The 15,222-nt window shown below is 48.3% G+C and overlaps 5 protein-coding genes across 5 annotated transcripts; 3 read left to right on the forward strand and 2 right to left on the reverse strand.

The window, feature by feature from the left end:
* Positions 1 to 5,809: 5,809 nt before the first annotated feature.
* Positions 5,810 to 8,517, reverse strand: MYCFIDRAFT_168670 (uncharacterized protein; the record flags this gene model as incomplete). Its single annotated transcript, XM_007933662.1, has 1 exon — positions 5,810 to 8,517. The coding sequence occupies one exon, from the start codon at positions 8,515 to 8,517 to the stop codon at positions 5,860 to 5,862; it is 2,658 nt and encodes an 885-aa protein (XP_007931853.1). The 3' UTR covers positions 5,810 to 5,859.
* A 937-nt stretch (positions 8,518 to 9,454) lies between these two features.
* On the forward strand, positions 9,455 to 9,649 carry MYCFIDRAFT_19530 (uncharacterized protein; the record flags this gene model as incomplete). The annotated part of the gene is made up of 1 exon (XM_007933012.1): positions 9,455 to 9,649. A coding segment is annotated over one exon (195 nt), but the record flags the coding sequence as incomplete, so codon positions are not given.
* Positions 9,650 to 10,226: 577 nt separating this feature from the next.
* On the reverse strand, positions 10,227 to 10,679 carry MYCFIDRAFT_33266 (uncharacterized protein; the record flags this gene model as incomplete). Its single annotated transcript, XM_007933025.1, has 3 exons — positions 10,227 to 10,444; positions 10,486 to 10,582; positions 10,650 to 10,679. Coding segments are annotated over 3 exons (345 nt in total), but the record flags the coding sequence as incomplete, so codon positions are not given.
* A 1,133-nt stretch (positions 10,680 to 11,812) lies between these two features.
* Positions 11,813 to 13,256, forward strand: MYCFIDRAFT_212651 (uncharacterized protein). Its single transcript, XM_007933663.1, has 11 exons — positions 11,813 to 11,984; positions 12,047 to 12,103; positions 12,163 to 12,210; positions 12,273 to 12,320; positions 12,381 to 12,428; positions 12,489 to 12,536; positions 12,588 to 12,638; positions 12,690 to 12,740; positions 12,800 to 12,848; positions 12,906 to 12,956; positions 13,012 to 13,256. The coding sequence occupies exons 1-11, from the start codon at positions 11,851 to 11,853 to the stop codon at positions 13,048 to 13,050; spliced, it is 624 nt and encodes a 207-aa protein (XP_007931854.1). The 5' UTR covers positions 11,813 to 11,850; the 3' UTR covers positions 13,051 to 13,256.
* A 1,588-nt stretch (positions 13,257 to 14,844) lies between these two features.
* Positions 14,845 to 15,220, forward strand: MYCFIDRAFT_33909 (uncharacterized protein; the record flags this gene model as incomplete). Its single annotated transcript, XM_007933066.1, has 2 exons — positions 14,845 to 14,978; positions 15,019 to 15,220. Coding segments are annotated over 2 exons (336 nt in total), but the record flags the coding sequence as incomplete, so codon positions are not given.
* Positions 15,221 to 15,222: the final 2 nt, after the last annotated feature.

Below are 15,222 nucleotides of genomic sequence, written 5' to 3' on the forward strand. Positions count from 1 at the left end.
ACTGCGATAATCTAACAATAACTATACTCTTTCGGTTGAATGCGTAGTCGGCGCCCGCTAAAGCTATAGAAAACAACCTACTCGCTAGGAGAGTCGCCTTCGTAACGTCTTGCGTCGGCAAAGCCTATCGGAGACTAAAAGGACTAAACAAACCTACCTGTCGAGGAACCTTAACTAACTCAAGCGGTTCTATCGGTAGCAAGCCGTAGGACTAGTTAGGAGATAGTGTTAATCGCTATAGAGCTACCTATATACGATAAAGAGGTATCGACACTGTTGTATACGCCGATAGCTAGTGTATTGCTAGGGGTGTTAGTGTGTTAGTATGTGTATAGGAGAAGAAGTTGAGATTAGAAAGCGGAGGTCTATATACGCCGCGCAGGTAAGGTTTGCCTCTACTAATAGCAACACGACAATAGCAAGGCAACAATAACGGCTATACATTACTATACCTTTAAGGCAATAGCCGCCTATTGCTAGTTCAGTGCCTAAGGCTAGACCGACTAGCGACTAGAGGCTAACAGCCTACCTATATATTAAGTAACAGAAAGAGACGAGAACTGAATAACGGAACTAGTAGGTTGGATTGCATATACCTAACACCGAATATGCCGAATACAAAAGCTACTTCTATTCAATCGATCCTTAACCGCTATAACTACTACCCTAGTCTAGTGCTATCTATATTACTGCATAGTATTAGCCCCTACGGATATTAAAAGGACTATGCCTAAAGGAATCCTATGCGGCGCGATTAATAGCATTATCGAGGCTTATACTAGGATCCTAGAAAACCGAGAGGTCTGTACGGCTACTAGTCAAATCTATTACCTCTATATCGCGATCGATATAATAATATCCTTCGGCATTAACGTATAGCTAGAATGTAGGACCGACAATATTAGCCGCCGCTACTAGGAATCTATCGCTACGATTAGCTCCGCCGTTGATCCGCTCTCGTATATCTGCTCTATCGATATTGTTTAGGCTATTAATCGCGTCGTTATCCTCGCCTGTCCGAGTAATTCTAATAGTTAACAGCTGGTAACACTCATTTATTTAGTTAACAGCACCGAGAATAAGGTCTTTGCCTATAGTAAGGATGTTATCGGAGAGACTAAACTTACGACCTTCGACCGGCAATCTAGGCTTAGCTAGGCCTTAGTCGACTAACTTAGATACGTACGTAAAGATAGAGTTCGCGAGCTTCTTCTAGGTATAGTAGGTCGTAATTTCCGGGCCTATAGCCTCGAACATCTCCTTAACCGTATATGCGGCGGTGCGGTTCTAGGACACGAGCTCTATAGTTGTAGCTAGGTTATAGGTTGAGTTACTATAGGCCTTAATATCGAGGGCAAGCTCCTTATTAAGTAGTTCCTATATCTCATCTACACTAACACCCCGACTATTGCCTAGATCGACGACTATCGAAGCTAGCACTGCCTTAATAAGTAGCTCCTTCGCTGCCTTACTATGTAAGAGCTAGTAGAGGTAGACTATCTCTCGACTATAGTTCTATTACTTAGCACCGAGGAAGAACACGACGAGATGACTAATTATGCGATTCAGCTACCCGACATCTATCTTACGAATAGCCTTATAAACGATTAAGGTTAGCTCGATCTCCTAGACAAGACGCGCTATAGTAGTGAAGGCTAGGTCTTTAATATTACCCTCCTCGTCCTTATCGCTATCCTAGGCTGCCTTAGTAAATAAGGACTTATAAATGGACTCGACAATCTTAATATATTCGATTAGCTCTATATGCACGATAACAGCCTTAACGACATCCTTGCGACTACTAGCGAGTAGATCGGCAGGTTTGCTAGCCTAGTCTTTAGCACCTTTAGTACCTTTAGCACCTTTAGCACCTTTAGCACCTTTAGCACCTTTAGCATTTCTAGGTGCTTCCGAAGTAGCCGTAGCGTTAGAGTTCTTGCTAGCTATATATGCCAACACGACTAGATTAGTTAGCTTGCTAGTACGGTCGATCTAGCTACGCGCGCGGAGTTTGGCGATAAATACCGTAACGATGCGAGTGTCGTAGGCGCTAGTCATTACCTGCCGGTTGATGTAGTGCTGTAGCTTGTTAGTTACACGCGGGATGCCTAGGTTGTGTCTATCTTTCTAGATATTGTAAGCAAGAGGCTTACCCTTACTATTCTTGTCGAAATAGGTATAAAGTAGTGTATATCTAATGTTCATTTTAGTGTAGAATATAGCCGGTATAACGACGATAAACTCCTTCCGGTTATACGCGCGGGTGCTCTTAATGCTTTCTTACTTAACACTCCGATTGCGTGCTACTGTTATCTAATTACTAATAACGAGGATGAGCGCCTGTTTCTAATATTCCTCGTTGTCCGGGTCTAGCTTAAGGAACTCTTAGAAGATATCGTTATAGACTTTATATATCTCCTAGATCGAGGCTTTATCGTATCTAGATACCGGTAGCATAACGATTTCTATCTTGCCTTTAGTCTTAATATTAATCGCCCGCTATAGGAAGCGCTATTATAGACTGCCTCTACGAACGAGCTTAAGCAATCGCTTAGTCTCCTTCTCCTCTAGTGGCTCTAGCTCTAGCTCTAGCTCCGGCTCCGGCTCCGGCTCCTATCGAGGAGTTTGCCGGCTGCTGCGTCTTATACCCGTACGCTAAGGTGTCTGTGTCTTCTTCTTCTTTTTCTTCTTAGCCTGCTCTGCGTCGGGGAAGTTAAACTCCTTAAAGCACTCCTAGATACTCGGAAACACCTTACTAAGTGCCTAGTCGATAAGATAGCAAGAGGTAGACTTCTTATATAGATTATTAGATACATCGCGAATAATCTGTCGTGCGTTTAGCTTCTTAGAATAGTCTAGCATATCCCGAGTTAGACTACCTTCGGGGATCTCTAGATAGAATACGAGATAAGAGGTCGTCTAATTCTCCTACTTAGTATTGCTTCTATAGGTCTGAGTGCTACGAACATTCGTTCGGTTGTAGTAATTATCGTATACAAGCACCTAGCGGCGATTAGTCTTAACCTTCTTAACGATGTATATACGATAAGCCCGAGCTGTCTTCCGCGATAGACGCTATAGCGTACGGAAAGATAGACAGATACCTATTACGCTTAGTATATTAACGACACGAGCCTTAACACTGCTAGTATAGAGGTACAAGCCGAACTTCTTGCTAAACTAGGCTGACTTCTTAAGAGCAATAGACCGGGTAGCGATGTAGGTTATAGTTATAATACGCTTCTAGATCCGGTTATGCTTGTCGCTAATAATGTCCTCCTAAGCCTAAGCATTATTATCTCTATCGCTAGCCGTACTAGAACGACCCGCCTCTACCTCTGCCTCTATATCGAGACCGGCCTTGATCTTCTTTATGCTATATACCTAGTTAGGTAGAAGAGACCGCAGAAGCCGATACTAAGTTGGTGTAGTGTCTTTAATAAGCTAGTCCATTTCTTCGAGAAGAGTAACGTCCTCCTAGGCTTCTAGTTCTTCGGACATATTCTCTAGATTGTACTTATTAAAGAACTTCTTACTAACAAGTCGCTTCAGCTCTATACGTAGGACCTTAGTGCTTATAAGACCTTCTTATAGCAGGCCCTTCTTAATTAACTTAGTGACCTTTAGCCGATAATCTCGTATGCCTACGACACCGACATACATCGAAACAAGCTTAGCTATTAATGTGTATTCGTCGCGTAGCATCTATATAATAATCTTGAACTTCTCTTAATCATTGCGGCGAGCCTTACGCTACTTCTTATGCGAATTCGGACCTTTCTTCCTACCGCGAGTCTTACTATGCTTGCTATAACCTAGTCGCTGCGGCTCTTCTTCTTCCTCGTCCGACTCGATATCGTCCTAGTTATCGCTATCCGCCGCTAGGTCGTAATCGGCCGAGAAACTAGTATTCTGCTCGGCCTTAAGCTTATCCTTACTAAGCTTATTATCCTACTCTTAGGCCTCTAAATCGTACTTGTCCTTATTAGTCTTACTGTCGTCGTCGTCGTCGAGCTCGATCGGATCTAAGCGCTAAATAGGTAGTATATTGCGTAGACGAAGGCGATTACGAGTACGTACTGCCTACTTAATCTCTTGTTCTCGTACCTTCTAACGAGCGCGCTGCTAGCGGCGGAGCTCGGTCTTACGGTTGCTAATCTCTTGCTTATACTAATTCGGAAGGGCGCCGCCTATATCGCTCGATATATTGTTAAGTAGGCTAGCATCGCTAGTGCCGCCTATAGCTATGTCTATAGCGGCGGTGTTCGCAGTATCGAGTCGGTTAGTCTTATATAGCAGAACGAGGAATAGGAGATCAACTTCGGCTATAGTGTAGAAGACTTCGAGGTATAGAAATAGAGATAGAAGGGCGGTGTTAGGTACAGCGTTTTGAACGCGTCGCGTTGTATATAAAAGCGTACGGACACGGAACCTGTATTCGCCGTATATTAATACCCGTACCGCTTCTTTAATTTTAGTCGGACCTAGAACCTTCCTTAGTCGAATATATATATACACAAACAATATATACGTATACATATAACGCGATAGTAGCCTGTCTTTAAGATCGACTCGATATCTACCTTTTCAACCTCTAGACTAGCTATCTTTAAGCGAGCTTCTACTCCGAGTCTCGCGACTATAAACACTAATACAATCACCTTCGAATACAGTACCTCTAATATCGACCGCGATAGTATCTATTAGTATATTATTAATAGTCCTAAGAAGAACTTAGTCGCTGCCTTCTAGCGCGAGCTAGATTAGCTTCGTCCGAGGCGTAATTGATATCGATAAGTAGTATAACAACGTAGTACGATATATACTTCAAACCGGCATAGATAGATAGCGCCGACTCAGAATTGTACTCCTGTTATATATAGAGGTATTTAATAGCGTTAGCGTTGTAAGCGACTAGTCTGTATAGGATAGGTATATATACTAAGAAGCCGGCTTTAAGCTGTTTAAGTAGCTTTAGCGTATTCGCAATATCTTAACACTACTACACCGGACACTTCCGGTGTTACTATTATTTATACTTAGAATTGGCCGCTCTTTTAGATAATGTATGTTTTATAGGAAAATACTACAAAGCGACAATTAACTATTTTAGCCTAGTTGGAAGGGCTTTACTACTTGTTTAATACTTTAGTACAACTACACTTTCTAATAATTGTCGCTATATTAAAGATGCTTAGAATTGCACGCTCTATATAGTAATACAGGTGTCAATGTTATGCGACAAAGTGCGATATACGGCATATAGCAGATCCAGCCTCTAGCGGCTAGCTATAGCTAACCGGCTTAGGGAGAAACGCAGTTGTACTATACTACAACGTCGTATACATATAATATTAGTATGTATCGTCTTCCCTTTACACGCGCTATCGAATGCACCATTCAGATTAATGTATTTCGCCAAATGCTGAAAGTTTCTATACAGTTAGCTAGAAATCTGCACTTTTAGTGGATTTGGCTTTAGACCCTCGCAAGCGAGGGCGGCAAGCCGGAAGCGGGAGGGTCTGTGCGGAGACAGCACCTGCCATCGCGATTCCAATCCTTAAGAAGCCATTCAAATCCGTCGGGCCCACGCCATCTGCTTCATGACCGAAACAGTAGCCAGCAGGCGGAGCGCAGACCTTTTCCTCCTTCGCAAGTGCAATTGCGAACGGCGACAGTCCTCTTGATATTCCTCTTCGAGTCGATGCGGAGCGCGTGGTGTGGCGGTCTTAGTAGAACACCATCGATTAAAGTGGTCGAGAATACTGAGTCAGATTGGATCAGAACTGAACTGAACGGGATGCGGTGGCCGAGCGAGTAGCCTTACATTCGATGTATGACAAGCGGTACATAGTAATTTCAGCCATCATCATACAACTCCTCTTCAGCCTCTACCTCCTCTGCCTTCTTCGGCGGCGCCTTCGAAATCTGCTTACGATACAACGCAGCCAAGAACTCATTCGTGCTAGCTTCATCAATCGACTTATCACCACGAACTTTCAAGAACCGTGGGAATCGCATTGAAAGTCCTCTTTCCTCATTAACAAGTCCGAGAGCAGCAGTATACGTCGGCGAAAGCGTGATGTCCGCAAAGATCATCTCCCACACCTCCTGCGGCTCGAACCAGACGTCTGGTGTGCCGGCATATTCGACATAGCTGGGTCGCTCCGAGAGAGTGTTCTTTCCGACTAGGACACCGTCCTCGTCTTCGAAGTCGGGATCGTATCTCGCTCGATTCGCTTTGTAGAAAGCATCTGTAAAGCCGCTGATGCATTTGGTTACTACTTCGAGCGTGCCGTTCTCGGGATTTCTGCATGCGAGGAGGATTGGCGACCACCAGGCGTTCTTTCGGCCTTGACCGTGCCAAGCTCCGACTGGTATTAAGTCTATGGTGTCGGTCTGAGTATTGTAGTCCTTCTTCACTTTGAGCCAAGAATCCAGCCTCTTGTCGGGTTCATACGTCGAGAGCAGTGCCTTTCTCCGCCCTCCTTTCTTCTCTTCAGCCGCATCGTCACCAATCGTATCTTTTGAGGTGCTGATGGACTTCTTAGACTTCTTGTCCTTCTTGCCCTTCACCGGCGCAGATTCTGGTTTCGCCGGAACATCAACATGCATCTCAGTTTGAAGATCAGGGTTCGGCAGGTTGTCAAGCACCTTCACCATGATGCCCTCACATTTGATGTCAATCGCCTGCTTGAAGAAATCGCTCACGGCCTCGCCATCTTCGGAAGTCGCATCCATGCTTTTGACCCAGGTAAAATGGTTGGGGATCTCCACAAATAGGCTTCGAAGTAGACTTCTTCGTTCTCGGAATGGTCGGTCCAAAAGCTCTTCGCCGTTCAGGTACATGAGATCGAAAGCGAAAAGACAGACGTCTACGGTGACACTCTGGATCACTACGTCCTTGCGTGCACGATTCGCTAAGATCTGGAACGGCTTGAGATCGCCAGTCTCCCGATCGACTGCCACAACTTCGCCTTCGAGGATGAAACTACTCACACTCTCTCCACGAATCTTCGGCACCAGCGCAACCAAGTCGGGATATTTTTCCGTCATCACCTCCAGATGCCGCGAGAAGATGGTGACTTTCCCATTGGCGTCGCAATGGACTTGCGCCCGTTGACCATCGTACTTGAACTCGCAGCTGAAGTCTCGCCCTTGTAGTCTGGTTAACATCTCTCCCAGGTCGCGAGTTATGCCTCCCAACATGGGTCGTAGAGGGATGTGCATTGCCAAGCCGCATCGTACGAGCAGCTCCTGGTCGATGCCTACTTCGAGCAATGTCGGTACCAGGTCGTTGTAATTTGGTCTTCTCGCAAAGCAAGCTTTGACGAGCTCCTCTGCAGGCGACCAGACTTCTGCCAGCTCCTGCTTGCTGAGCTTCCGCAGGTCTACCGCAGCCTTGGTCGCATAATCGGCACTTGGCGGCTTCGATAGGAGGAAAGCTCTTGACAATGCAATAAGCATCGTCGTCTTCACTGCTCCAATGCGCAGATGCTGCACCAGTGTCCGCACGATGTATCTGCTTTCTTCGGCACCTCTTGCATCTTGCACCAATCGTTCGACAATCCTCTGCTTGACTTCTTGACTGCCGTTCCCCTTGGCATCTGCAATTTTGCGCAAGCTGTCGTACACGCCTTTGATGGTCAGCGGTTTCGGCTTCCGTAGCGTGAAGGACTGTTTCTTCTTGGCCTCGAAAGCGACGTCGCCCGCATCGCCGTGCTTGTTATATAGTGTCTTGAGGCTTGAATTGTCTAGCCCGCATACTTTCTTCAAAGCTTTCGAGATTGCTGAACCACCGAGCCCAAGCTCAATATCGACATATGGCGGGGCGATCGAGTTTGTCGCAAGCCAGACTGCAGGCAATAACGAATCTGGATCTCCCTCAATCAGCGTGCGTAGTAGATTGACGAGAGTGTCGACAATCTTGATGCGAGATTGCGTGCTGTTGACCAACACAAAGCAATGCGTGAGCAGCGCATAGGTAGAATTGCCAGCCTCTGGTGCCCATTGCTTCTTGAGGTCCGGTATATACGTCTGCGGGTCGAAAGTGAGCGGCGATTCGTCGAATGGGATATCGTGCGAGACAGTGTCTTCTTCGGCTGTGGCCGACTGCAACGAGAGAGTGTTCTTCTTGCCGAGAGCCGCAAGAGCATTCGAAGTGATATCGTGCGGCGGAGAGGCATCTCTCAGAGTCACTGGCTCGACTGTGGTGGTTCCGTCCTCTCGCTTATTGGCAGTGCCGCGATTTTGTTGGCCTCGTCGCTCTTCTTCATCCCACTGAGCCTGAAGTGTCCGCGCCAGTGCTTCATCAGTCAATCCTTCTCCGGGCTCTTTCACATGCTTCTTCTCGTTATTCACATGATTCGTAGTGCCATTCGGCTTGGCAACCTCCCTCTCCCTCTCCCTCTCCCTCTCCCTCTCCCGTTGCTTGCCGAAGAAGAAGTCCAAGCTTTTCACAGGCTGAGCTGGCGATTGATGATCATTCTTCTTGCGCCGCTTGTTCGGCGTGCTCATCGTGGCTTCACATGTTGATGCCTTTTCCCGAGCTGCACGCGGCGGAAGACGCGCTGGGCAAATCAATGCTGTCATGCTCAGGTAACGTGCGGAGGAGCTATTGACCCTTTGGTATGTATGGGCCTCCGTACTGAAGCCCATACATACCAAAGGGTCAGTGGCTAATTCTTCGCCGCCTCACCACCAAATTCTTTATGTTTTGACCTTCTACGACGACTCGCGCTACAGAGACTTGCATAATGCCTCCGCGTATTGATCTGTCGCCATGGAGGGCGTGGATAACCTCTCAAGTCATTAGCGGCACTACACGTGAAGCAATCGTACAGCACCTTACACAGGAGACCGGTCATCAGATATCTCTAAATACGCTCAAACGAAGACTTAAAGAGTGGAATATTGACTATGGCCATCATGCTCACTATCACCGAGTCAACGATGTCGAGGCACTAAAGATCCGAGTCGCATACACCTTCCACGCTCTACGCTTAACTGATAAAGAGGCGGTACAAGTACTACAGGCAGATGGATTTGATATTAGCCAGCGGAGATATCAACGTATACGTCAAGAGCTTGGATTAAAGAAGTCAATCTCGCCACCAAACAGGTATACAGAAGCGGAAGAGCAGATAGCAGAGGTGCTACAGGAAGAGCCCGAGGAGTCTCAGGTCGGCGGCGCCCGTGACTTGGCATTTGGAAGAACTTCAGCTGCAGCTCCATACTTTCAAGCTGACGAGCAATGGTCAACCCAGTATATCACGTTTGGCTCTACCGAGAATGTCTAAATTCTTGACATCGCTCCTTGGCATGCCGCTGAGATAGGCAAGATGAGAGAGACACGAGACCGATGAGCTGCACCTGGTCACCGCAACCGATGAGACGACCATGTACGCCATACTCTCCTATCGATACTACGCCGACGAATATGGTAAATGGAATAGATGTGCGGCACAACAGCGCATGGGCCAGAATACAATGTGTCAGAAAACAGGCTGTTCGAGATGGGCTGGAGTATGCCTGGTCTGACACCTGTCGCATCGACAAGAGTAGCAGCCAGGAGCTCACTGGGTCCATCAACTCCATGTGTCGTTGGTACTGGAACTCTCAGTGCTGCTGTGTATATCTTCACGACATGCCCGATCTAGTCTCCACAGCCAGAGCTTTGACACTTCAGCCAGAGATTCATGTTGCAGACCAGGTGCACAATGGCCGAGAGTCCTCCTCTGCTGGCAACTCCCTCCAAAACTCGGGCGGCATTCCAGACAGCGCCTCAGAATGTGACATCGGCACGCTTTCAATTCCCCTGGCTCCCGTCGTCACTGCGCCTCCGCCAAACGCCTCCGCCAAACGCCTCCCGCGAAGATGAAGTATGTAATGCATTTGGGCGCTGCGACTCGGTCATTCATCGATGGACATGGCAAGAGATGATCACGGCACCAGTGGTGAAGTACTACACCCAGTCATCGGTCTTCTTCTTGACACTGCTCGATATCGCTGAGCGGGGTTCAGACATCACGGGTATGCACCATGAAGCATTGGTCAATCGCGACCTCGGCTCCAGTGAGCTCCACTGAACAGCCCAGAGCCATGCCCATCACTTCGCAGACAGCAGCACGATCGCGAGTACTGTGCTTCGTACGCAGCGTTGGACGCGCAACATGCGCAATGAGAGACAAGGAAATAGCACGAAAGAAGACAAGATGCATTGACTGCTACAAGTCACCTCCGTCCTTTGGTTTCTTCCATTTTGGATTTGCTCGCGACTCGGCGTAGTCTTTGATCGCATCCCAGTCCTTACACTGATGTGTGGTACCAAGGCCACTGGTCCCGATGAGGACCAGATCTCTGCCTTCGGCAATTGAGTATTCGTCTGCACCTTCAAGAGCAGTGTCTCCGCAGCACATGATTGCCTGTCGAAGGTAATCGAAGCCTGCGTCGGTTAGCAAGTAGATGAATCCACGACGAGGGGACGCATACAGTGCATGATGTGCGCATTGCTTGTCTCGTGTGAGTGCGCCTTGCGCTTTTGGTGATGAGAGTGCTGGTTCATCAAAGTTGGGTTCAGGTACTCATGCAAGATCATTTCCTTCGGGGACTATCAGCATTGTGCGTGAATGAGCGGTGCGTTGACTTACAAGACAATGAATCTGATGAAAAGCGCTGATTGAATAGTAGTAGTCCGGCGGAGCAAGACCATAGTACTGCAAAGGCGGTGGCAGAGTATACTTTTCAGGCTCGTGGACAGGGACAAAGCCAAAGCCACCTGTTCAAGACGGGGTTAGTAAACTGATGCAGCATAGTATCGTCTAATACGCACGAGCCTGAAGCGTCGCCCACTTGTCTAGAACCTTTTGTTTCTGGTCCTCAGTCATATTCTCTACATCTTCGGTTGGGCCGTATGCTGAGTCATTCCAGAATACTCGCGGATGCGTTGAGACTGGACATCTTGGTCAGCAGCAACTATGATCGATCTGGAGTCGGAAACATACAGCGCGGCACTAATCCGTTCACCTCTTCTGCGACGCCAACGTGGTTTGTGCGAAAGAGCGACGCAATTGATGCATTTTGGCCCAGCTGTTGAACGAGGAGCCAGACCGAAAGTGGCAACAAGAGTAGTGAGGATCCAATAAGGACAGTCGTCGCAACTGGCCGACCACTGAGTGATTTGAACAACATCTTCTTCGTTAGGGCGTGCAAAGGTGACAGATCTGGACGTCAGCGAAGGTCTCGCAAGAAACACTCAAAGGCAACAGGACTTGCGACTCAATTGCCGTCACCATGTGACTCGATCTTCACATGCTAGATCGGCGCCGGCGCCATCACGAGGCGTACCCGAGACATTGCTTCTGGAGGATGTCAAGTGGCCAAAATGCCTCGTTGAGACGGGCCTTCTACCATGCCTTCGGGGCATATGAGGTTGCCATAATCCCTCATTGAGACGGGGCATCTACCATGCCTTCGCATCGATGATACCGGCGAGATCGAGTATCGACAGTTTGCTGACTGCATGGCCGGAGTTCTGGCGCAAGCGGTGTGAGAGCTGACAGGCAGTAATACTGCCCGACTTGATGGAATTGTCGATAGCTTGCAGCGGCCCAGATTCGCGACAGTCTCGCTAACGCAGAAGATCAGCTGTAGTACGATGGGGGTGAAGACGCATATGCACCTAGGCGATTTCCTCCGCACTGGCGCCGGCATATGTACTACCGAAGTTGCCACGGGCGACCTCACGGTATATCATACCACGAAGGATCGACTACATCTTGTGAAACCATCGTCTCATCAGCTTCCTCGACATCGAAACCGGCAAGACCATCACGCCTCATATCCAACAACATGAAGTTCCAAACTACCCTCGCCATTCTCGGCCTCGTTGGCGCGAGCGTCGTTGGTGCTGCACCAGTTGAGGAGCGCGACGCTCACAACGCTGAATACAAAAAGGTCATTGGCAAGCGCCAGTTCTATCCAGTGTTCGTCAACATGACACGAGAGCCTAGCGCTTCGACTTCTCGCTGACCTGATTGATGATTAGGTACGGAGTTGACGAGGGAGAGAGCGACAAAGTGGACAAGCGCCAATTCTACCCAGTGTACGAAGTCACTCTCTATTGACCCGATGATTCAAGCACTAACCTCACTACTCTCGTAGCTACGGAGTCGATGAGAACGACAAGGTCAAGCGCCAGTTCTACCCGGTGTGAGTGGACAGCTCGAGCCCAATTCAAGTTGTAAGCGCGCTAATCTTGCTGGTCACAATAGTTACGGCGTGGACGAGAATGACAAGGTCAAGCGCCAGTTCTACCCAGTGTAAGTTGACAGCGCGAGCCGAATTCCGGTCGAAAGCGCTAATCTTGCGGGTCACAACAGCTACGGCGTGGACGAGAACGACAAGGTCAAGCGCCAGTTCTATCCAGTGTAAGTTGTCAGCGCGAGCCGAATTCCGGTCGAAAGCGCTAATCTTGCGGGTCACAACAGCTACGGCGTAGACGAGAACGACAAGGTCAAGCGCCAGTTCTATCCAGTGTGAGTGGTGGGTACCGCCCGGAGAAGAAACGGAAGCTCACGCCGACGCAGATATGGTGTCGATGAGAACGACAAGGTGGAGAAGCGCCAGTTCTATCCGGTGTAGGTGGTAGGTATTTTCCGGAGAAGAAACGAAAGCTTACGCCGACGCAGATATGGTGTCGATGAGAACGATAAGGTGGAGAAGCGCCAGTTCTACCCAGTGTGAGTATGAGCTCTGTCAGCAGTAGCTATCTCTATGGCTGACTAGTTTGGGGCAACAGATATGGCGTCGATGAGAACGACAAGGTAGAGAAGCGCCAGTTCTACCCGGTAAGTCAAACACCGAAATGTCCTGTATGGGCTTTTTCTGCTAACAGTCATTTCAAGGTCTATGGCGTTGATGAGAACGACAAGGTGGAGAAGCGCCAGTTCTACCCGGTCAGTCAAACACCGAAGCGTCCTACATAGGTCCTTTTCTAACAATCATTTCAAGGTCTACGGCGTTGACGAGGAAACGGGCGCTGAGAACTAGGTGGTAAATCCATTGATCTCACCCGCAGGCTCGTTGTCGGTAGTGAGCCAGACGTGTTGGTTGTAATGCGCTATCGCAGGCACTAGCTAGCATAACCGTCGTTGTATGCAATACGTCGCGCTATTCAACAATTGCAGGCGGTCTAGTGGTTCTACTCTAGGGTAGATTGAAATACTAGTTGCCCGGGACTTCTTCGGCTTGTTTGTACCATCAAGAATCGCCGCATTTATTTTTCACATCTTGCCTTCGAAGGACACAAGCGTAGACCCGGCCAAGATCGATATCGAATGTTGGTTTCTTTGTCTTCAAATACATAGCGCGACTTGCAGCAATTTTTTACTATGTGAACACGCACCGATTCCAACCAATTTCTTCAATCACGTCGGTCACGCTAGCAAGGGGTTCTCTTGTCAGTATGTCGTTTTCCTCCTCCTCGAACAAAGACTCGATGAGTTTCGCCGAAGCTAGCAAACGCTCATATATTGTTCGCGTGACGTTCGAAAAGGAAGAAGTGATCGGCGTGAAGTCGCAATGTACATTTAGTTCACTCTATATCCCTGTCTCGGGACGGCAACTCGCGCCTCTACATTCAGCAACGTAGATGACGATTCACTAGCAAGGGTAATAATAATAAGGTAAGGTTTGTGGTTGTTGGCGGCTCCGCGTGTCTATAGTGTAGAAGCGAAGATTCTACCTTATACCGCCTTGATAGGTCGCCCCCGTCCCGCTTCGATCGTAGCGAGCGAGATACTCTTACTCGGTATACAAATATCGCGTTTGTTCGCTAGCGCCATCGTTGTCGTCGTAGCAGTGTCGTTATTAGAAAGAGGTGAGAGCTTTGCCTATAGAAAGCTGTCTTCGGAGCCCGAGTTTTACCCTCCTACTAGTTGGTATAGACTGCAGCTAAGCAGATCTCTAGCTTTCTAGAATCCGGGGAGTTACAAGGTAGCAACTCAACACATTCAGCCATGTGATGACGCGACTCGCGAGCAACGGCATGCGGCAAATACATGCCTAGCGTGATTAGCGCCAAGCACGATCCGAGGATTATTCGCGGGTGAATAGCTCCTGTGGAGCATGCAAGTCTGGAAACCTCGAACGTCTCGTCACATGGTCCGATCGTCGACGGAGAATAGGAGATGCTGTCAGTTTTCGTGAAGGACGAAAATCTGTTAGTCCCTTTACCCAGTTCTTGTTGAAGATGTTCACTTCACACTCGTACTCATCGCTGCCAGAAGCTGTACGAAATGACAGCCAAGAAACACTCTTGGAGAAAGCTCGTGACGGTTATGAGTCCTTACAGCCCAAGACGAGGAGCTGGTCGATGATATCAAGAGTCACTATCATCCTCCAGTCAATCCTCATCGTCATCTTGATCGCAGCTGTCGTGCTGCTGACGAGACCAGATGACTTCCGTCCAAGGAACTTCTCGACAGATTTCGGTAACGTCCATTTCGTCGACCGTAAGGCTGATTTCTTTCTTATTTACTGATTCATCAACAAGGAAATCTCGGCGACCTGATTCCATACACCCAACGAACCTTTGTCAACCCCATCTATCCCAAGCCAGACCTCTCTGCCTTAGAAATCCAATGGGAAGAAGATGCCCCTCGATTCGTAGGCACGCCTGGTCCTGAGATCGACGACAACTGGGATGAATTATTGTCAGGTAGGTAAAGTGGGAAATTTCCAACTTTTGTTGAGCCCTAGCTAAATCAGCGCTGCCTCGCAGTGACAACCTTCAATCTCTCCGGTCCAGTGGCAGTACCAGCGCACGGCCACACTCACGCTTTCGAAGACGGCAACTATGTCATGGGTCTAGAAGTATACCACGCTTTACACTGCGTAAATGCGATCCGGATGTACATATTTCCAGACAATTACGAGTTCCGGGAGAAGAAGAGCGAGACCGAATTGCATAAGCGTAGGTTCTCCCACCTCCGAGGCTCTGATACATTTCTGACGCAGCATAGATCACTGTATCGACTATCTGCGTCAATACGTCCAGTGCAACGCGGATCTGACGCCCATGTACGCCGAATGGTTGGGAGCGTATCGATTGGTCTTGAAACCTTATGCGACGCATACCTGTAGAGATTTCTCGAGGATACGGGATTGGATTGAAGAGAATGTGCAAGAAGGTCAGCGGAGTGGTGAAGTGCTGCGATGAGC

This window comes from Pseudocercospora fijiensis (genome assembly GCF_000340215.1).
Source record: "Pseudocercospora fijiensis CIRAD86 unplaced genomic scaffold MYCFIscaffold_10, whole genome shotgun sequence".
NCBI classification, from domain to species: Eukaryota; Fungi; Ascomycota; class Dothideomycetes; order Mycosphaerellales; family Mycosphaerellaceae; genus Pseudocercospora; species Pseudocercospora fijiensis.

Coding starts and splice junctions, on each gene's coding strand:
- MYCFIDRAFT_212651 (XM_007933663.1), top strand. CDS start 11,851: ATGAAGTTCCAAACTACCCTCGCCATTCTCGGCCTCGTTGGCGCGAGC. Junction 11,985..12,046: donor AAGCGCCAGTTCTATCCAGT/GTTCGTCAACAT, acceptor ATTGATGATTAG/GTACGGAGTTGACGAGGGAG. Junction 12,849..12,905: donor AGAAGCGCCAGTTCTACCCG/GTAAGTCAAACA, acceptor AGTCATTTCAAG/GTCTATGGCGTTGATGAGAA.